General features: G+C 46.6%; 2 protein-coding genes across 3 annotated transcripts in view; both read left to right on the top strand.

Annotated features, from left to right (window-relative positions):
* The window catches only part of serpine1 (serpin peptidase inhibitor, clade E (nexin, plasminogen activator inhibitor type 1), member 1), a 31683-nt gene extending 27223 nt beyond the window's left edge, over positions 1–4460 (top strand). For both annotated transcript variants that reach the window (XM_066722691.1, XM_066722690.1), the window contains exons 3-9: positions 304–528; positions 675–869; positions 988–1186; positions 1405–1505; positions 1942–2028; positions 2369–2452; positions 2878–4460. In XM_066722691.1, the coding sequence (XP_066578788.1) occupies positions 304–528; positions 675–869; positions 988–1186; positions 1405–1505; positions 1942–2028; positions 2369–2452; positions 2878–2924 (938 nt within the window). In that variant the 3' untranslated portion in view covers positions 2925–4460. The remainder of the gene's footprint in view (positions 1–303; positions 529–674; positions 870–987; positions 1187–1404; positions 1506–1941; positions 2029–2368; positions 2453–2877) is intronic.
* A 2840-nt stretch (positions 4461–7300) lies between these two features.
* Positions 7301–20059, top strand: ap1s1 (adaptor related protein complex 1 subunit sigma 1). The gene is made up of 5 exons (XM_066722689.1): positions 7301–7513; positions 15720–15898; positions 16534–16642; positions 17188–17325; positions 18431–20059. The coding sequence occupies exons 1-5, from the start codon at positions 7511–7513 to the stop codon at positions 18476–18478; spliced, it is 477 nt and encodes a 158-aa protein (XP_066578786.1). The 5' UTR covers positions 7301–7510; the 3' UTR covers positions 18479–20059.
* The last annotated feature ends 2961 nt before the right edge of the window (positions 20060–23020 follow it).

Below are 23020 nucleotides of genomic sequence, written 5' to 3'. Positions count from 1 at the left end.
GGCACTCTAGGACACTGACAGACAAACTGTCTTTCTATTTAACACCTTGACAATGCAAATGATGGAGACTGGTACACAGAATGACTGGCTGAATGAATTCAAGATTAAAGAACGAAAAGCACACCGAAACAGCACACTGTAAGACTGGCATGCTATCAGCCTGCCACAGTATCACACTGAAAAACTGACTGGCACACTTGTTTACTGAATACAACATGTTAGACTGACTCACTGCCTGATTTAGTCTCTCACTAAAAGATCTGACCCACTGACCAACTCCCTCTCTCTCTCTCTCCCTCTCAGAGCGGGGGGTACCTCGGCAGCAACGTCTCCTGCAGAAGCAGCTGTCAGCTGAGGATGCACTGACAATGGTGAGTGGGACGATGGTGGACAGGAGACTGCGCATGGAGAAGGCGTTCAAGAGAGGACTGAACAAGAGCTTCCTGAGCGGCGTGCACCAGCTGGACTACAGCGACCCTGAGACCGCCCTGAGGGTCATCAACGCCTGGGTGGCCGACCAGACCGAGGGTGAGCGACATGCTGTCAATAGCACGCTGATGTGTAGACGCCAGGGGGTTGCAAAAATAATGTCCTCAAATGGCATTGATATTTACAGCTATGAAATGACAGCACTCTGATGTGCTAACACTCCTCCCTTCCTCTCTCTCATTCAGGTTCCATCTCTGACTTCCTGGCACTGGGCTCGGTCACCGATGAGACTCGCCTAGTCCTCCTCAACGCCATTCACTTCCAGGGGCGCTGGAGGGTGCCCTTTGACCCCAAGATGACCCACGAGCGGGTCTTCCACTGTGCCAATGGGAGCACGGTGTCCGTTCCCATGATGCAGCTGACCGACCGCTTCAATTACGGTGAGTGTGCTTAGACAGTTGAACCCAAACCAGAAGTGTAAAGGGAAGGGGATACATTTATGTAACTTATTTACTGTTAACCTGTGCTGTAACTGACTAACTCTCCCTCCCTCCACAGGGGAATTCATGACTGCCGACGGAGTGGGGTATGATGTCATTGAGCTGCCCTATGAAGGAGACACAATGAGCATGCTCCTGGTGTCACCTTTTGACCGGGACACACCCCTCTCAGCCCTGACACAGGGTCTGGATGGGCGGAGCCTGCGCGAGTGGAGGGCTGGGCTGCGGAAGACGAGCAGACAGCTGGTTCTGCCAAGGTGAGAGAGAGTGGGGAGGGAGGAAGGGAACTAGAAAGTAAAGCAGAAAATTGGCGTGAGTGAGTCGTTCTAACAGCCAAGTGTCTGGGAATGTGTGTGTGTGTGTGTGTGTGTATGGATGTGTGCGTGTGCTTCTTCAGTGGGTTTTTGACTGTGTGCGTCTGTGCTGCATAAAACTTCCACGTTGCTCACTGGGCTGTGTGGCTTGTGGTCCACAGGTTCACCATTGACTCTGAATCAGACCTAAATGAGGCCCTGACCCGCTTGGGCTTGGGTGAGATCTTCAACCAGTGGAAGGCAGACTTCTCTCGCATCTCCGGTAAGTTGCCAAGACGCACACTTCCCCCAGCTGTACAATCTGATCCAACCTGGGCGTTGCATACAATAGCGCCCGGCACTTCCCCAGTTGACCTCTAGTACCACTTTCACCTGTATTTCCTAGGAGCTGCTTTCATTTTCACAAGAATCATTTTCAAAATCTTGCAAACTGTAGAAATTACAATCCCTGCAAAATGAAATTGGGGTACATGCTAGTACAAATGAGCACAAACGTATAGTTGTGCAGGAGCGGGTAAAAACCCAGTGCTGTGCTTGAGTTCCCAGGTTTCCTGCTCTCCCTTAAGTTTAATACAACTGGCCCCTATGCCTTCATAAGTAAACGGAATTGGGTTGGCCATGGGAATCGGTGCCGGGCTCACCGTCTTTGAGGTCTGAGGTCTTTGCTCATGTATGTCTCTGTCTGTGTCTGTCTGCAGCAGACGAGATGCTATCTGTGTCCAAGGTCCTGCAGAGAGTGAAGATCGAAGTGGACGAGGAAGGGACAACGGGGTCTGCTGCCACTGGTACCTATTACCCTCTTTACCTGACTGAACACTCTGACCCTGACCACTGACTGAACACACTGACGATGACCCTCCTACACTCTCACACTGACACTCACCCATTGACGCTTGCTGACAGTATGCAGTTGTGACATGCACAGTATATTTACACTGAGGTTAATGATTAAGAAGACATTGTTAATGTAGAGAAACATTAGTTGGAGGGGGGGGGGGGGTTCCAAGCTATTACAATAATCATTAAACCACAGCTGAAGGATATGTTTAGCTATTACTGCTGTAGGCTGTGTGTTTCACCATATCTCACCCCTGACCACTGACCTCTGTCCCCTCTCCTCTCCAGCTGCTATCATCTACTCCCGCATGGCCATTGAGGAGTTGACCATGGACCGGCCCTTCCTGTTTGTGGTTCAGCACAAACCCACAGGTCAGTCACAGCTCCCCGTCTCTCGGCCTCTTCCCTCTCTATCTCCTCTCTCACTCTTCCCTCTGTTTCCTCTCTCTCTCTCTCACACACTCTACATATCTTCTCACTCTGCCTCCTTCCCTCTCTCTCCCCATCATTCTTTCTTCTCATTTCAGCCTTCATTTGCTACACCTGCTATATTCCTGGTCCCACCCATCTTATTTCCTCTCCTCTCTATATTCCTGCTCTTCCTCTCTGTCCATCTTCTCTCCTTTTCCCTCTCCCCTCCAGTTTTTCCCCCCCATCATCTCATCTTTCTCTCCATCTGTCTCTTCCCTCTCTTACGTGTAAGGCATTCTCAGCATTTGTTGACTGGTAATGCGTGGTTCAAGATCATCAGTATGTTTAAATGTAAATAAATAACCATGTTTGTTTTTCTTTCCCAGGTGCTGTTCTGTTTATGGGTCAAGTGATGGCTCCAGAGGAGCACTGACCTTTTACCCCCTGACCCTCGAAATGGCATAGCGAGACACTGGCTACAGACTACTACTAGACTGCACTGGGAGAGGAGAGAAGCGGACATTCCAATGGGTCAACCAACCAATCAATAACCACCAATCAAAAAAAAAACAAAAAAAAAAAGCCCATAATTCCTTGTATCTAGACAGACAACTTGTTATAAAAGCTTGGCATCTTCCCATTAAGTCAAAATGGCATTGATCAGATGCTGAATTCTCATTTCATTTCGCACTATAACTAAATGGTGCGGTTGAGAGAGTTAATTTCCTTCCCTTAACATAATTCGTTCATCTGAATGGAGGAGCTTCATTGCCTGGTGCCAAGCTTTTAAAACAAAGTTCCAATTGAGAAGGAAGGACATTTACTGCTCAAATATATTCAAATATATATAGATTTATTGAAGTATATTTTCGTACCTAGAGATGCTGTTCTTTACGGATTGTTTGTTGTATCTGTTTGTGAGTTAACTTATTGTTGTAATTCTTGCACATTGATTTTCGTATGGTTAAAGAAGTACAATGCAGAACTGGATATTTTCCACGTTGATCAGAAAGACCCTGCTGTCAACACAAACTTTGTTTGTTGATTATCATCCCAAAAGTTCTGCTATAATACATACGTGGTTTGGAAGTACTTCGGAAGGGAAAAACTGCACTGCAATGCGTATATCAGTTGAAACCTGCGAAATCAGTTCGAAACCTAATCCCTTTTTCCCCCTTGTAATGGATATAACTGCTTCAAAATGGGGATGCTGTGCACTACTACCAACACTACGGCAGAGAAACACGTGGGCGAGTTTCAAAATACTGTATTAATGTTGTTTTTCTTTCAAATCTTCATTGCTTAGACACTGGGTGTGTTAAGTACCTGAGTGGCTCAGTAATCGCTTCCCACCAGCGATCAGAATAAGTGGACCGAGACGGGCGGTTTGTTTTTTCCCAGCAGCACTGTGCTCATTGCCGGTATAGTACACTTTAACATGGCTGACCCTGTGAGCAAGGGCTGATGGGAAAAAAACATTCTCAAGATGGAGGGCCTGTGATTCACATTCCTGATGGGAGGCATTCAATACCAATTTGATCCTCATCTTGGCCACATTTAATCGGCTACAACTTCTGCAAAACCCCAAAAACAAAGAAGTATCCGTCTCCAATTCCACAGTGGCTCGACCCTCAAGTGTAGCAGAGCGGTCAGCCGTTTCCATGCTCCGTCAAAGCCGCTCAGTTACTTAACGCACCCACTTTACTGAGATCATGGAGTTCAATTCATTTGAAGCGGGTAATTAAACCAATCAGCATCTAGGAGCGGCCCATTTAAACTGGAAGGAGGCTGAGAATAGATATTGTGTGTGAGAGAGCATTTATGTTTGTGAGTTATGTTTTATGATTCATTGTCCACCCCCCCACCCAAAAAAAAGACAAATATATTAGTGTTGCTGTTGTCCCATCTAAATGTGTATATTTTTCACTTATTTATATATTTATTAAAAATTCAACTTGAAACCCCACAATCTCTGGATATATGTGTTTTTGTGTATGCCAAGGGAGAGACTTTTTTTTCCTTATTAAATAATTGAGAAACAAAATGGAAAAACAAAACCAAAAAATGAATCACTCGCAGGAAAATAACCCCAGTCACCGCAGAGAGAGAGAGAGAGGTCTGCTAAATAGCAATCTTTACTTAGACAAAAGTACAGGAAAAAATCTTTATGCTTTTTATTCACAGCCAGCCAGCCACCCACACACTCAATAAAGAGGGAATTGTATTCAAACCATGTTATTTGGCTACTTACAAGAGAGAGGAGGTTAAAGGTCTGTGGTAAGCAGGGTGCTCTGACTTATCCTAATAATGACTCCAATCAGTTCAGTCATTATGAGGCAGAGAGAGAGAGAGAGAGAGGGGAAGCAGAGGTTTAGAGAGGTTGAGTCAGAAACCGACAGAGATTAGGCAGGGAGACCTACTATTACTGCTATTATGATTTTTTTTAATATTATTTGTATTTCTTGGCAGATGCCCTTATCCAGGGCGACCATTATTATGATTATAGCACTGGGGTCTCCAGTCCCAGTCCAGCCGATCCCCAGCCCACCAGGGGGTCCCAGCTCTGTGTAGATCACTGACAAGAGTGAGTTACACTCATTCTATTAGGACTGTAATGAGATTAATTGGGGAGTCCAGAGCCCGGGGTGGAAGGAAAACCTCAAGAAACTGTACTGTACTGCCTCCCCTCCAGGACCCCTGTAATAGCAGGCTTTGACAATGTAGTTACAACCCTTATCAGGCCAATGCAGCTCCTCCAAATCCACTTAAAAACGTTGCGTTCTTCGTAGACGTGGAGCGAGTGCATTTTAGATGGGCCGACTTGCCACAGATCCTGAGTCCTATAAGGTAATGGCTGGCTGATGCTGTGCGCTGTCGATGACCTCTTGTGGCAGAGCAATGCATTGCAGTTCGACTTGCACCAGTTGTGGACATGGTGCTGACTGAACTGGATCACCGATCGCCCCGAAAACAATTTCAGTGGCTTTCTCCCGGTCTGATTTTCGGATCTGTGAATTACTGGACAGGTGGACCAGGATTAAATGGCACCTGTGGTCAAAATGCACAAAAGGCTAATATTGCACGTGTTAGCATTTGTACACTTGGACCTAATTCTCCAATAGGAGCGGATGTAGGCCCACTGGATCATGTGTGTCACATTGCCCCCTCACCCAGGCTATGCTGCTGTGTCCAACCCTGGTCCTGTAGAGCCCCTCACAATGCAATGTCTTTCCTGGGTCACCCCTTTACTCCACAATGTATGAAGCCCAGTGCAGGCATGCTGAATGCCACACTGACATCCGGTTCAAACGGCAGCAATCCTGTGGTAAAACTGAGGGTATTACAGAAGATAAAAGAGAGGGAAGATGACACTTTTCACAACACCTCCAGTGTCTGCGTATTTAGGGTAACTGGCTGTTCCACTTTTACAGGCAACAACCCAGTTTACAGACTCTGTTCTTATTGGTCTTGTTTGGAATCCGCAAGAGACTGAAATTGTCCTAGTTTTTCTCCTGCAGCTTTCTCTCTGAGGCAGCTCTCATCTTCCCTTTGCAATTCGCAACAGAAGAGCTGTTTGGAGAATGGCACACTTTCATGTGGTGCAAGAAGAAAGGAGGAAAGCGACTGAATGGCACGTTATCAGCATTAAGTGAAGAGTACTGCCCATGTCTCTTTTAAACCTCTATCAATGCACAGTACTTGCCACCACCGGAGAGTAATGTAGCTCCTTTTAACTCAATAAGTCTGAGCTGTCACACAATATATTTATGATTCAAGCCAAGCACTGTTGTTTACTGGGCCAGGATACTAATCACCACTCAGATACTGACAATCTGTTTCACATATATACAAGGTCACCAATGACACTTGAGTGCCTTCCATTGTGAGATGCCCTGTGTCACCATCCTGATTACAAAGAGCATCCCTGGAATCTGGTATGCTTCACTTTGAGAGAAGATTGGATTTCGTTTTAAAATGGCCGTCGTGTGTGCTGCCACGACACACCTGACACCCATAGGTTAGGGTGTGTGTCATCATAAACTGCAAGTTCAGAGTTCTTGCAGCACCCACGGATTAGCCTATATCACAATTGTGAACCGGCGCTTTCGGTCTTTGGTGCCGGTCCCCTTGCTCGACTGCCAGAATGGTGTCGGTTTGGTCCATACCGTGTCTGTACAGTACAGTACAGTACAGTACCATACAGTGAAAAAAACAACAACATGATTGTGTTGTGCTTTGGTGACTTCTATCCCAAAGTTGTATTGTCCTTGAACAAACACAGAATGTCTTAAATTGGACAAATTACGTCTAGGAGTGTGTTATGAATTATGTGTGTGAATTTTACAAACCATGTAATGTTGTACGTCACCTGCAAAAAGGTCCACATTACAGTGAACAACATTAAGGCGTAGCTAGTGTCAAATAAAGTATTCAAATACTTAACACAATGTTTGTGTGTTAGGTTTCCGTTGTCATAATAATAATAGTAATAATAATAGCAATAATACACGTTTTAAATATAGAATCTACTTACATTGCTATCGTTCATCGGGTTGCTATAGAAACACTGGCGCGAGAGCAGCCCGGTTACCATAGCGACCCCTTGATCGCCCCCCCCACTCCTCCTACGCCACGCAATCACGCCTGCGCAGATGGAGGAGGGGAGCCGAATGGGACTTGGCAGCGTTCGGTAATCTCCGGGAAGTGCTTCGGCCCGGGGACCCCAGTGCGCAGGCGCGAGTGCCGGTCGCCCTTCCTTTTTTTTTCTCTTTCACCAACCCCCCCCCTCCCTCCCTCCCTCCCTCCCTCCCTCGGCGACTTCTCTCTCTCTCTCTCTCTCTCTCTCTCTCTGCCACCCCCCCTCCCGATCGTTGTGAGAGAGTGTATCCAACCGTGTACAGCAATGGCTGAGTCAGACTTGAAATGTTAACCAGTTCCGTTCGGGAAGTAGTTGTGATCCGAGAAGAGATACCGAAGATCGGGCCTTAGAGAAGAGCACGCCGTCTCCCAGAGGACACAATGGTGAGTCCGGCTGGGGGGGACCGGGGGACCGGGGGACCGGGGGGTCTTTGAGCTGAGCCGGTGCGGTGGCCAGGTGTGTGTGTGTGCAGACGTGGCTACCTGTCTTTCCGGTTCGCAGGTGAGCGACGGGACCGGAGCCACGACAGGGCTTGTGTTTTGTCTTTCTCGGTGTTTTTATGAGCCTGAAACGTCTCTCCTTGTTCGTCTTGGGTCTCGGCGGCGGGCAGACACAAATGCCACTTCCTGGTCGAGTCGGATACAATAGTAACCATGATGAGGGTGATCTGTAACAATTCGCCACACTTCCAAGACGCCGACTGGGGCTGGGGAGAGTCCCGGCCGAAAGTAATAAGTGTAGGGGCAGAAATTAAGGGGTAGTGTTCATGGAGATCGTGACGGTGATCATACCGGGCGATATTTTATGACCCCGGGGACGTGTGCTGGACGAGCCGAGCAGCTGGGCAGGTGAGCCGGTGACGTCATGTTTGTGGAAGTAGCCATTGTTACAGCCGGCAAAGTTGCGCCTCGGTGATCTGGAGAACTATTTCTGTGAGCTGCATTTTGAAATGAACAGGGGGCTGACCTGGTACAAGAGAGATAGAAATAGGGTGCTCTTTATGCGTGTGGATCGTGTCATGTACACGACCTGTGTTTTGTTACCTACCGACTAGACGATTATTCCTGTGGGTCCCAGTTTTCCCGATGGTGATACAAGTATTTCAATGCCGTGCTTTGCTGTCATGTGGTGGTCTTCTATATTTACACACACCTCCACCTGTATACACTGACGTCAACAAGAAATGAATCCTGCTCAAGTCGCTGTCAAAACCCCTCTGCTGTTTCTTCTTGGAGAAAGCAAGGCATGTTGGGAAAACCGTGCAGTAGAGTCACATTAATGGAATCACATCAAAGTAGTGAATTTCAAATATATATATGTATATGTTGCTGTAGTGAAGAGACCTCTTGGACAGGAAGCGAACCTGCCCATCCCATCGTGGCTCTGGTGCCCTGGGATATACAGGAAGTGGGCACCTCCTCCACAGTGTATGACGGCAGCCCACTGTAGCTAGAACAGGAGAAGGGCAAAGGGAACATCTCTCCAAGTGGTATCTTTGCCTCTGTAAACCAGCTGCTGAAGCTAGCTTATAGACCAGCTGTCTCAGACCCGATCCTAAAGGAGGTAGACGAAGGGAAGCAACAAAAGCCAATAAATCGGCGTTCAGTGACCGCACAGCCTAGTCGTAAACAGGAGGCTCCTGTTGACACACATGCCATTTTAACCTCAGGCATAGACTTGGTACTACAGCACTCGGATTGAAGACCGCTAGCCACACGTGACTCTCTGTCTTACCCATCTTCAGGGGCGGATTGCTCCTGACCCGGGTTGTGCCACTTTCACACTGACCCCGATCGGAACCCGGGTGGCAACTAAGTTGGTTAGGACCCTAGGAATTGACCCCAACCCTGGTTCCATTTGCCCTCCTGTGTATCATAACTTTTTTTGTGGTTGTGACATTTGCCTGTGTCCACCGTGGTCTGTGTATGCAGTTCCGTGTGTGCCCATTTCAAGCAGTCTATTGTTTCCACTCACAAGGGCTGGCTTGTGTTCCCCCCCCACCTTAGTCTCCCACATCCTGCCCTGCTAGTTCCTGATCGCTGGGTTAAAATCAGCTGCCCACACGGGCTCCTAAACCGACCTTTACCCACAGTACAGTGCCCATCCTATAGCCTGGATCCAGTGACAGGCAGAAAGATAGATAAAGAAAATCATGTCCGGCTTTTCTTATTTTGAGTAAATTCATATTGTGAATATGAGGCAAATTCGGCCTTCTATAAGAACAGCCATTTCTGAATGCTGTTGCTTGGATATCTCATTGCAAAGGCTTGGGTCAGCGCGTTGGGAATTAAACTGGTCGGTCTGATTCTCATCCTTTTCTGGACTCCCCTGAATGGAAACCAGGCCAACCATTTGGTTCAGAGTTACCTGCAGGTATTCCTATAGGTCTGCGCACTGAGCTGCAAACGTTTCCCCTAACCTCTGCCCCCTCCTTGGCTCAATCAGTAACTCCTGGCATTCCCTCCCCCATGAGCAGCTTGCATAAGCTGGCAACGCACCCTCCCTCCCTCATTAAAAAGAAACATAATGGAAATGCACGCTATTTTTTCTTGGAAGGAAACGGAGTGAAAACCAGGAGAAATGAGTGATAAGTCTGTCTGAGTAAGCTTAATGGGGTTATGATTATTTTACCAATATTAAAAATGTGATTTTCACTATCCTGATAATGAAAAACCTTAGTTTATTTTTATATTTAAAATTAATCCTGTGTGACATTATCCAAAGGGTTGTCACATTTGAAATGACTACTATAGCAACACCCAAGTACCAAATTTTAATTAAATGTCCCAGAGTCCTGACAATTCTCTAAAAAAACATTTAATTATCCCAGGTTTTAGCTTTCCCTTTGTTTAGACTCACTTTAAACTCTTATAATCGTTAGGCATGTTTTAATGTGATAGATCGCATGAAGAAGCGAACATTTTAATTATAGTTACCAGTAATTAGGGTTTACCAATAAATGTGATAGGGCAATGCTATTGTAGGCGGTTTTCTGGATGACAACATAAACAAATGGCACTGAGTGCGGTGCCTCAGAGTTGTGTGCCCACAGAGACGTTTGACAAATGACAGGTAGAATTTTCTTAAATTGCCAAACCTTGAAAACTTAATACCACCACTACCTGCTCATTTGATAACGATAAGGTATATTTTTAAAGGAATCCAATACAATAAAAGCTGATGCCACACACTATGTTCTCCATTAGTGATTAATTTATTTAGCGATGCTTATTGAAATTGATTAAGCGTATGTGGACACTGAAGATTTATTTATTTTAAATACCATATTTTTAAGTGATGTGATTTGCTATGTCCTGTTTTTCTACGTTTGTGCAGGTGAGTGTGAGGGGAGTGGAGGGACAGCACTGTTGGTAGCTCAGAGCCCCCCCACACCTAGATTCTGAGCTTTTTAATCCTGACAAATTGTTACGTTTCTTAAAATCTTACTTTAATTTATTTTTTAAAGGTAAAGATTCATTTATGAGGTTTTAAAAAGAAAAGAAAAAAATCCCCCACCTGGACTGGATTTCTCCTGAAGCTTCTCTCCCTGCACTTCCAAACCCATACCCCCGTTTTGTTTTTACTTTATACAGAAGGTGTTATTTTTTTTTTGTTTTTATAGTCCAATAATGCTGAAAGGGAGGGATGGGGGGGCAGCTGCCAGAAAGAGAGAAATGAGAAGGGCTCACCTTGACTAATAGCGAGTACACACAGACGCATCTGCAGAGCGACACCAACGCATCTGACCCCACGTCTGCGATCATGACAAGCTGATCCTTAATTGATAGGGGAGCGGAAAACAACTTCGCAGTCCTGATAGAGCTTTTTGCAACGGTTGTGAACCCAGGTCTGCTGCGGCAGGGCCCGATCCCGGCACACTTAACGAGATAATCGCCCAGCGGCCATAATCTCGTTAGACCCAAACGAGCTCACTCTCATTTTAAAGCACTTGATCCTGTGCTAACGAAGTGAGGTGGCAGGGGAACGTCACGCTGAAATAACGCTTGGTGATGTCAGTCTTTGTTTGCACGGAAGTCGGGGGCCTCCCGCTCCTGCTCGAGACACACCTGCTCTGATGGCACCTGTAATACCTCAGCCCTTCCCTCCTGGCACTCAAACCTGAACTCACCTCCCTGCTCCTCACCCTGTTGCTCCCTACTATTGCTGTCCTTCAGTCTCTATTCATTCCTGCCTTTGTAACTGTCTCAGCTGTAATGTCCTCCCTATAGGTCCCATCTGTCCCCATTGTTTGTAGCACGTATATAGTGATCATCACGATACGATCTACCGCAGTATAAGGTTTCATCCATCCCTCCTTCCTTTCGTTTACAATACAGGGGGATGGTGAGCCATCACATCGGACACGGGGCGCCAGGCAGGAGACACCCTGGATAAGATGGCAGGCTTTCGCGGGGCTGCTTTGACACACACACGCACACACATACATGTGCGCACACACGCACACACATACATGTGCGCGCACACACACACACACACACACATACATGCACACAGTGCAGTTTACAGTAGCCATTCAATCTCGGCAGCCTGTCTCTGTGCTGTGGGAGGAGACCAGAGACCCAGGAGAAAATCCAAGGGGTGAACAGGCCCATCAAACCCGAGTCCCAGGAGCCATGATGCAGCAGCATGTCGCCCTGCTTTGTATCATGCCCTAGTTTCAACTGGGATTATGTTTTTTTTTTTTTTTTAACAAATACTCTTGGTTTCCAGAAGAATCCCAAAAAATGAATTGGGGAATATGAACTGTTTACGTCTCGAGCTGGGATCGAATCCCATGGTATAGACATAGTCCTGGGCTGCTCCAGTGCTTGAGGGGTTAATGGGCCCCTGCGGGGTTTCTGGGCCCCTGTCAATCAGCCACTGTCTCTTGTCTGTTCAGGCACTAGGACCCTGAGGAGCAGGAATGGCAACCAGAGACCCCATTGGTCTCTGAGGACTGGAAATGCCTGCCATGGTAGATCAATGTATTTGTATATTCAAATATATAATATAGTTTGTGAAGGTATGAATATGAACGTCAAAGATATTTATGAACATCCTAAAATACCAATTATGTTCTACTAAACTGCATTGGTTATAACACTACATACATGAAAACATTTATCCAGAGGAAAAATATCTATACATCTACGGTCGAAACAAAGGTCAAAGTTCACACACGTCTTACTGTTTTCTACAGTGTATTTATGCAACAGGAAAAATTCAGACTAGCATCTGGGATTATATGAAGAGCATAAGAAAGTTCACAATCGAGAGGAGGCCATTCGACCCATCATGGTTGTTTGGTGTCCATTAATAACTAAGTGATTTAAGGATCCTATCCAGAGGCGATTCAAGGGTATGTGGGGGCCCCAGGCAAAATAATTCCTGACGGTGATGCCACGGTGGGGTGGGGGGGTGGCGGAGCTTTCTCGCGTGAGTGCGGTGGGGGGGGCCCTCAGCGCGGGGCCCTAGGCAGTTGCCTAGGATGCCTACCCCCTTGCGATGCCCCTGATCCTATCCAGTCTATTTTTAAATGTTCCCAAATTGTCTCTTCAGCCACATCGCTGGGGAGTTTGTTCAGATTGTGACGTCTCTCTGTGTGAAGAAGTGTCTCCTGTTTTCTGTCTTGAATGTCTTGAAGCCCAATTTCCATTTGTGTCCCTGGGTGTGTGTGTCCCTGCTGATCTGGAAAAGCTCCTCTGGTTTGATGTGGTTGATGCCTTTCATGATTTTGAAGACTTTACTTCCCTTGTTTTAAATTAATCACTTTTGACAATATTCCCATTTTGTTTTCCTTTTTTATTTCAAATGATGTTTTCATATGACTTCTGGTTATTTGGTGTATTTGTTATATACAAATCTTAATTCCCTGTAATGTGGAGATTTTTAAATATATATACAAAATGTATGTAATGTAAACCTTGTAATATTGTGTAGGCTGCCTTGTAGAGCCCTGTATCGTGATACAGCCCTGCCAGTCAGTTTGGATGTAAAACGCTGCTGATTGACAGGCGGCAGGATTGAGTCTTTGGTGGCACACGGTTCTTGCGTCAGTTGAGCTCGGCAGCCGCGCCTCCTTGTGTAAATGCACTTCAACTTTCCAGCTCCATCTCCGTTCTTTAATTAAACCCTGTAATGGAACCAATAAAGTTTAATTAAGCCTCTTTTAATCGTTTTCGAAAATGCTGCGAAGTGAATCAATAAAAAATAAAAAATAAATGTTATTGGCCACTGGTTGTGTTAAGAGCTGCAAACGGCTCTAATGAAGCAAAAGTCGGAGCTGAGTGAATGAGTTCATTGAGTGAATGGGGGGTGTTGTGGGAATAGGGGTGGGGGTGGAAGTTAATGTCACCTTCCGTAGTGGTTTATATCAGTTGTTTCAAATGTCAATAAGCATTGATTTATATTTTTTAATATAATCTCCCCCAGGAAAAGGTTCACTTAGTAGCTCATCCTAGTATATCCTGATGGCTCTGTCAATCGGTTCCTCTGTTTTATTTTTCTCCTCATCCTTCTGTTGATCTCAGTTTCTCTCTCGCTGACAACTGCCCCCGCCACCCTGGGCCTCTTCTCTCTGCATGTTTCATGTGAACTGTGGCCACTATAGCCATACTGGAGAATGTGAAGAGGGCATTAGGGTAGGGAACGGGGCGGGGGGCTGCTGTGGCAGAGTCAGTCATATAGCTGGTTGATTAGCACTAGTCTTGGCCTACTCTGTGCTTATGCAGGTCCGTGAAACCAGCCCCTAGTGTGTCACTTTAGTGATGCACACCATATGGCAGTTAGTGTGTTGCAGTGTGTGCCCATGTGTGCCAGCCAGCCAGGCACGAGCGAAGGGGCCCATGAGTTTCACAGTGTGTGCCCAGTGAGAGTGCGAGGCGGCCAGCGGGGCTGCTTATTGTGTAAACAACTGTGCCAGGCCGCAGTGCTTGGTGGAGTGCCAGTGCTTGTGGGAGTGAGTTGGACCACACGTTGCCTCGTGTGCGAGCGAACACGCTATGCACTGTGCCAGCTCCAGTCGAAAAGGGTGTCGTTACAGTGTTGAGTGTGTCAGCCAATCGGCATGCAGCTCTTTGTGACCGTATGGAGTTTTGGCTGGCGGATCCGTCGGGAGACTCTGTCAGTCAGTGCGTTGACTTGTGTTCGTCGGTCTGAGGATCTGTCAGCCAGTGTATTAGTCACCACGGCAATTACTGCAGCAGTGCGGCAGGCACTAGTATTTCACACAGACCATCTCCCTCAGCCTCTTCCTCCGTTTCGGCTCACTGACTCGCCAGTTTGTCTTCCTGTGTTCATCTCTCTTTCTCATCTCTACATTACACCAGGAGATATAAAAAAATTTAAGGAAAGACACTATATATAACAACCTTATTATTTTTGCATTAATTATAACTAGAACAGTATGGTATATACACCGATCAGCCATAACATTATGACCACCTGCCTAATATTGTGTAGGTCCCCATTTTGCCACCAAAACAGACCTGTCGAGGCATGGACTCCACTAGACCTCTGAAGGTGTGCTGTGGTATCTGGCACCAAGACGTTAGCAGCAGATCCTTAAAGTCCTGTAAGTTGCATGGGGCCTCCATGGATTGGATTTGTTTGTCCAGCACATCCCACAGATGCTCGATTGGATTGACATCTGGGGAAAGTCAACACCTTGAAGTCGTGATTCATCAGACCAGGCCACCTTCTTCCATTGCTCTGTGGTCCAGTTCTGATGCTCACGTGCCCATTGTAGGCGCTTTCGGCAGTGGACAGGGGTCAACATGGGCACCCTGACTGGTCTGCGGCTACGCAGCCCCATACGCAACAAACTGCGATGCACTGTGTGTTCTGACACCTTTCTATCAGAACCAGCATTCACTTTTTCAGCAATTTGAGCTACAGTAGCTCGTCTGTTGGATCGGACCACACGGGCCAGCCTTCGCTCCCCACGTGCATCGATGAGCCTTGGCCGCTTTTCCTTCCTTGGACCACTTTTGATAGGTACTGACCACTGCAGACCGGGAACACCCCACAAGAGCTGCAGTTTTGGAGATGCTCTGACCCAGTCGTCTAGCCATCACAATTTGGCCCTTGTCAAAGTCGCTCAGATCCTTACGCTTGCCTATTTTTCCTGCTTCTAACACATCAACTTTGAGGACAAAATGTTAACTTGCTGCCTAATATATCCCACCCACTGACAGGCGCCATGATAAGGAGATTATCAGTGTTATTCACTTCACCTGTCAGTGGTCATAATGTTACGGCTGATCGGTGTATATTATATATATATATATATATATATATATATATAGTATATGTATATGGAGGACTGCAGGAGCTATATATATATATATATATATATATATATATATATAGCTCCTGCAGTCCTCCATATACATAAATGTTAATTTATCATAAAATATTATGCAAATAAATTGCACATTACTTACGAAAATAAATTGATGCATTATAACTTCTAGTAAAGCTGAATTCTGTATGGTTCGTACTACAGAACTGCCACAGCCTCTAGTGCAGGTTTTGGAAATTGCTACGGCTGAATTTAACCCCTGATGGGATGCGCTCTGTCTGTCGCAGATGCGCTTCATGCTGCTGTTCAGCCGGCAGGGGAAGCTGCGCCTGCAGAAGTGGTACACGGCCACGTCGGAGCGTGACAAGAAGAAGATGGTGCGTGAGCTGATGCAGGTAGTGCTCGCCCGCAAGCCCAAGATGTGCAGCTTTCTGGAGTGGAGGGACCTCAAGATCGTCTACAAGAGGTAATCATTGGCACACGCTGGGCACTGTACACACTCACACACACTCACTCACTCTCACTCACTGTGCTACACACACCAATGGGTAGGTGATGAGAGCGCAGTTCATTTTCTGTCCAGCAGATGTCAGGATTACCTCTTTCCAGATAGATCAGTGGCGTCAGACTCCAGGCTGCAGTGTCTGCTGGTTTTTGTTCTATCAGGAGATCCCAATTTCTTATTGTCATTATTTACTCGGGTAGACTTCTCTAAAACTTCCGTATTTTATTTTTTTAGCCGATATCTTACAATTTGTTGATTATTCAAAACGCTGAACCCACAGAACATTTCAGAGTCTGGAATCCAGTTAATTGTTTAATTAGATCAATTAAGGAGCCAAGAGCTGGGCTGGAACAAATCCCAGCAGACTCTGCGGCCCCCAGGACTGGAGTCTGACACCCTTGAGATGGAGAGATGTACCAGGCCGCTGTATGTGTTTAAGACACATTTAAGTAGGGTGAGGGATTTTAAAACTGTGGTGGTATATTTTGTGTGCCTAACAGTTACATTTATAAAACTTTAATTTGTCAATAAATCTCTCTTCCCTCTCTCTCCTTCCCCCATCCCCCTACCCCTCTCTCTCTATCCTCCTCTCTCAGGTATGCCAGTCTGTATTTCTGCTGTGCGGTGGAGGAGCAGGACAATGAGCTCATCACCCTGGAAGTCATCCATCGCTTTGTGGAGCTGCTGGACAAGTACTTTGGCAGCGTGAGTGTCTGCCGTCCCTCTCCCTTTGTTTTCTCCTTTCTCTTCTCTTCTGTCTTTGCCCTTTCACTCTGGCTTCCCCTCCTGCCTTTGTGTCACCTGCACAAACTTCTCATTGAGACGTAATGTAATACATCATTCACCGTCAAATAACTTTGTTACATTTGACATTTGCGACTTTTCCTTCGAATCTGACCCAGATGTTCTTCTCTTCTGTGTGCTGAAGTGTCAGTTCCTGCTCTGGCACAATCTGCTGCAGACTGGGACTCCCCAAGACAAGGCTTGACTACCCCCACACATTTGCTCTCCATCTTCCACCTCCCTTCTACTTCCGTTTCTTTGATTTCTATGTCCTCGTCCTTTTCTTTTTCTTGTCTCTCTTCTCGCCTTTTCCTTCTCCCCTCATTCCTCTCCCTTGTTCTTTTTTTCTCCGCTCTCTCCCTCTCTCTCACTCTGTTTCCCCTCTTCTGTCTTGGCCTGTCCATCCCTCTCTCTCTGTGTCTCCTCCCATCTCTCTCTCTCTCTCTCTCTCTCCTTCCCGCCGTCAGGTGTGCGAGTTGGACATCATCTTTAACTTCGAGAAGGCCTACTTCATTCTGGATGAGTTCCTGATGGGCGGCGAGATCCAGGACACGTCCAAGAAGAGCGTGCTCAAGGCCATCGAGCAGGCCGACCTGCTGCAGGAGGTGCGTTCACCTTTCGTACTGGCCCTCGACCCACGGGCCCCCTCACACCGGCGGCCCCCCGGCCCTGGTGCTGGAGCACGGATCGGCTGGGTTCTCCTTCCAAACTGACCCATAACTGGACACTGGAGAGCGACAGGGTGTTCTAAATGGTTCTATGGTTCTAAAACGAATAAAAGCTTATACATCTATGGAGTGAATTCCAACACCAGCTGTACCTATTAATTCTACACTTGGCATTAACCTCTTACCCAATTATAGAATCTTACATGCGTCATTTAGCTATATTTCCAAAAGGTAATCGATCATGCTTTCATGCTACGACACACAAACAAATTACCTTTTGTAGCTCCTCCATTGATGGCGCTCTTGACGTCTTTATACACTTGACCTACATGTCGAGAGACTGCGGAGCCGGGGTGACGTCACCGACAGGAACGATATTCGTGTCTGATTACCGCTGGACGAGGAGGTGTAGCATTTACATCTCTTACGGCCACTCGTCCCTGTATACGTTTAACATTTTCAGCACGGCTCTGCTACTGCTTTGTCCGCTTCCACAGATGTCCGCTCAAAAACGATTTTTTTCCCCTGTGTTGCTTTATGTGAGACCCCTGTCCCTTCTCAGAAACGCAAGCTTTTGTAACGGGTCTTTTGTCACCTCCTCCATTCTTTTCTAAAATAGTAAACCCCTAACCTTCATGGTGACAGGTGTCTTTGTACTTCATTGGTTAAGTGAATTGGTTTCAAATTCTGACATCTGATATTGATTGGCTTGAAGGATAACCGTGTGACCTACAGTATCGGTGTTCGGTATGTGGCGTTTAATTACTTTTAAAAGAAAAAATGTCCTGTTCCTGCTTTTTACCGGGAGCTTAAATCCCCGTTCTTGCCCGTCTTGAAACCTTTATTTTTTAAAATGTCCCCATCCTGCCCGGTCCTGTGAGCTTCATACCTGTACTGTCCCATCCCACAACATTTTTAAAAACATTTCCCCATCCCGTAGTACTCTCTACTGGACACTCAAACGGCTCTTGTTTCTCTTTCTAATTTCCTCTTACTTTTTTTATTCTTTTTCCTTAATGTCCTATTTCTCTCTCTCTTACAGGAAGACGAATCCCCACGAAGCGTGTTGGAAGAAATGGGCTTAGCATAGCGGGGCCGGCGCCGATTCGGAGCCGACCACTGGGCCAGACTGAGACGGAGAGAGAGAGGGATAGGATCTGGGGGGGGAAGGGGGGTAGGAGGGTTTTCTGTGGAGGGAGGTTGGGCTTGATTTTTAGGTGTCGGGGGTACTGGGATGGGGGAGGGGAGGGGAGGGGACAGAGGGGGTTGGGGCAGGAGAAAGGTCAGAGCAACAAGACAGCCGCCCTCAATTTCCTGGCAATAGTCTTCACTTTGAGTCAGACTCAAAACACCACAGGCTTGTCACATTGACCACCCTTCGTGCATTTCCGTGATTCATTTAGTAGGCTCAATATCACTCGTTAAACTATTATAAACGACCCTGCCCAACGGAAAAGGCACAGGTCCCAGGTTACCGGGTGGAGCAGACGCCGTAGGACGGCCACTCCACCAAAATCAGCTTCCCTGCGTGGAGATCGCAGGCCAGCGTGTCGGTCTGAACCGCCAATGTGGATTCGACTCGATCATTCGCCGACAACCGCGCCGTGTCGAATGAATGGCTCTGTGTGATTTTGACTTCAGCTGCCTCAACTTATAGAAGCGCTGTCCCAAACTGACCGGATAAGAAAGGGATTTTTGTAACGGCGCCCAGGGAATTCCAGCTAATTCCACAGCCCTATTTATTCACTGCCTTTCGAAATGATGCTAATCCAAGATGAATGCGAACATGTTCTCTGCAATGCCTGAGAAATCCTTCACTAGAACTTGGTGATTCCAGTTGTAACAGTACTGTGCTGCAGGGGTTTCCCATCCCTGGTCCTGCAGAGACACAGTCCAGTCCAGTACAGCAGGGTCTCCAGTCCTTCTGAAAACAAACAAACAAACAAAAAATCAATATCCTACTTTATTCCTGAATTGTGTGTAGTACAGTTTTGCCTTTTGTTTTTGTGTAGATTGTACTTCTGACTCTGACAAGCAGATATAGGGTTCCCTGACTTTAAAGCTTCTTAGTCAATCTGTTAAAAAGGGACATCAATCTAAATCCACAGGGACTTTCTGCCTGCGTTAGACGAGTGTCCCAACCCAGACCAATCCGATTAACTCTTATCCGGGGGGGGTTCTGTCCGATGAGGAGAAGTCTCATTTTAAGACGTGAGAACATCTCCCCCGAGGAGAGAGAATCTGAACCGTTTCTCCCTTCAGAGAAACCGGTGTCTTGGCAGGGGGCGTTCGGAGAGCTGGGAATCACGATGACTCCAGCTTTAAAAGCTAGAAGATGGTGGATATGTAACGCAAAAAATAAAGGGACCCAATTCTGATGAGTCACATCTTCTTATGTAGGATCAGGGGGGAGAAGAGAGGGCGGGGGGGAACTCTTGCTTGGAGGAGTCGCTTATGGGTGAACCGGAAGTGATGATCTGTCAGTTCGGAGTGATGATCTGTCTGTGTTTGTGGACCAAGGACATTTTGGGAATTGGGGGCCGGGTGGGTGGGTGGGTGGGTGGACGTGTATCTCTGCTGTAAAGAAGGGCCATGTCATTTTGGCGATTGGTGACACAAGCAAAAAGGGAATCTGTGTGAATGTAATTTTATAATAAAACGATCTTGTGTACATTGCTGGCATCTGGTTCTTTGTGTGTGTGTGTGTGTGTGTATGTGTGTGTGTGTATAGCTGTGTGGTTCTGTCTGCCTGTGTGCATGTGTCCGCATCAGTGTCTTCATGCACGTGTGTTTATGCATCCGTCTGTCTGTTTGGGTGCGTGTGCATCTCTGGTCTCTTGTGTGTATGTATGTTGGATGAACGTGTGTCCAGGTGTGTTTGTGTGCATCTTATGTACATGTTATTTGTTATCTGGGATTCTGTATATCGGTGTACATGTCTGAATCTCTCTGTATGGTGTAAACAGGATGGTATGCCTGCTGCGTTGGTCTTTGCAGTGGTCTGCCTCCTGCTGTCTGTGCTGGACTGTACTGAGCAGGTGCTGGACATTGCGGGGATTGGGAGGTTTTTGTGAATGGGTTTTTGGTTACGGCTGAAGTCCCGGTATGTGTGGCAATGCTGTACGTGTTCTCTGCGCCTCAACAGCAGGCGGTTCGCTCTCTCAGGCAGTGCCGAGTGTACGGCTGTCTGATGGATGCGCTGGGTTGTGTGTCAGTGTGGGAGAGTAAGAGATGCACAATTTAACATGGTGTGTGTATGTGTGTGTGTGTGAGAGAGAGCGAGAGGGAGAGAGAGTCGCACATAATGAAACTAATGGTGTGTGTGTGTGTGTGTGAGTGTGTCTATAGAGGATGACTCACCAGCCTGGTTTGAGAGTGGTGCAGTCAGCCGCAAATCTTTATCACCCACGAGCTCCTGCAGAGAGAGAGAGGAGAGAAAAAGGGATGGAGGGAGAGAAATAAACAGGTGGAGAGATGAGGTGGTAATGCTGCCATTTGCCTTCAACATGTGTGTGTGTGTAGTTTAGCAATCTTACAGAAGCGCGAGTGTTGTTGGGGGACCCAGTACAACGACAGACTTAATTGTTGACACTTTCCAAAGAACCAAAAATAATAATTATAATCTATTTTTCTTACTTTTTCATTTCTTTCTTTCTTTTTCTTTCTCTCCAACCTGTCAGTTATAACAATTCCTGATGTCTATCAATTTACCTTGGTTCTTACTAGTGCTTGGTCTAAATAATAGCCAGTCTTCCCAGCATTTCTTGTTTTTTGGGGGGGGTTTGGAGGGGAGGGGGGTCTAAGTACATTATTCGATTCACCTGTCGATGTATTTCAATCTGTGGGAGAGTGTGTGTCTGTTATTAACCCCCACCGAAAAAAAAAAAATGTAGGATGCAAATGCAGTACAGTCACTGGCTAGGAGATACGCCAAGGTTATCAATACTGGTCACTATGACTCATACCCCTGACAAATGATTTATGAAGCAGCTGCATGTGTGAGATCTCTCTCTCTCTTTCTCAAATTCAAAAATGGAATGCAGGGTAAAACAAAAAAATGAAATGAATGCACAGACACGCATATCTATTAGAAGAACACGTTTAATGAGCAATAAGACCACAGAGTAACAGGTAAGCGCTAAACATCTGTTTGTTCTTTTGTCACTTTCTCACACAACCTTTTATCTTTCTCTCAATCTCTTCTCTATTCTTTCTCTTTCTCTGCTTGTATCCAGCCCTTCCCCTCCCATTTTTCCTCCCTATCTTTTCTCTCCCCCTCCACACCATCCTTCCCTCTCTTTCCCTTCCTCCATCCCTCTCCATCTCCTCTCCCCTGTATACCTCCCTTTCCCCCTTCTCTCTCCCCATTCAACCCTCCTTCAATCCCTTCTTCCCTCTCTCCCTCCATCTTCCTTGCTACCCCTCTCCTTATTCCCTTCTTCCTTGGTGGGCAAGGCTGGTGTCCTGTCCAGGGAGTCCCCTGTGTGTCACAGGGCAGCACTCACACACACACATGACTACAGAACAATTTAGAGTAGCCAGTATTTAGGATGTGGGAGGAAACCAGAGGGCCGAGAAAACCCGTAGGGAGATCATGCAAAATCCACACAGGCGGACACCCACGACCAGAGCTGAACCCAGGTCCCTGTGAGACCGCAGCCCTAATCACTGTGTCTGACTTCATTTTTCAACAGTCAAATAAATATAAATGCAGTACTAAACTCCCTCCAGACTTTTGCCTTCCCCAGCATAAATATCCAGCTGCCAACTACTTTCCCAGAATCCTTTGCTTAGCCTCTCTCCTGCATCCCAAACACCCTACACCCGCGGCAGCTCCTTGACTTGTTCCATCTAGTTGGGGGAGGGGGTTCCACTGGCCTCATCTTCTTTGCCAGGTCGTTGATCCCTTAGCCAAGTGTATCCATGCCACAATAAACTCGATTTACTCATATGTCTACCACGGTTACTGAACTCCTGAAAACGATGTTAGGGATTTGAATAGTCTTCTTCAATCTGAGACCTGTTCAATCAAACACAACCTCATCTGTTCCCGTTCTTCCTCGCTGTGCTGGTGACAGTCCTGTGGAGGAGCTCGTGAGGATGGGGGGGCGGGGGGTGGTAGTGAGGGCACATCTTGATGAACAGGGTTGAACATGGTCCTAACAGCGTTTTGAAGAGCGTCTGCAAAAACATCTGACCTCGATTCCTCCCTAGGGGTCTTAAGAACCTTAGTGGAGCAGTAATCTGATTGTATTAGTATTAGAATTAATGGTCTGTGAGCCTTATGTCCATGCAGTGGTTCACCATCTTTCTACGCTTCCTTAGTTGTTGTTATTAGTAGAATCATTGTCTTTCTCAGCAGACACCCTTAGCCAGGCCAACTCACAGCTGTACACAATATACAGCATACCCAACACATTCTGTGCAAAATGTAGCCTAAGCGGAGGCTGTGGGATCTTACCACCTGTAGTCCGCCTGTATCTTCACTTCTGAAACTTTGTCAGTGTCAGTCGCGTGTGCAGGAGTTTTAGGGAGTGGAGGTGTTACCAGTGCGATATTGCACAAGAGCTCACTTTGATAAGCTTTGTAAATGGAGAGTAGTTGTCTGTTAAGTGATCTATCATGTTAATTG

This window comes from Amia ocellicauda, chromosome 14 (assembly GCF_036373705.1).
Source record: "Amia ocellicauda isolate fAmiCal2 chromosome 14, fAmiCal2.hap1, whole genome shotgun sequence".
Lineage (NCBI taxonomy): Eukaryota > Metazoa > Chordata > Actinopteri > Amiiformes > Amiidae > Amia > Amia ocellicauda.
This window is presented reverse-complemented; position numbering and strand designations above follow the sequence as displayed.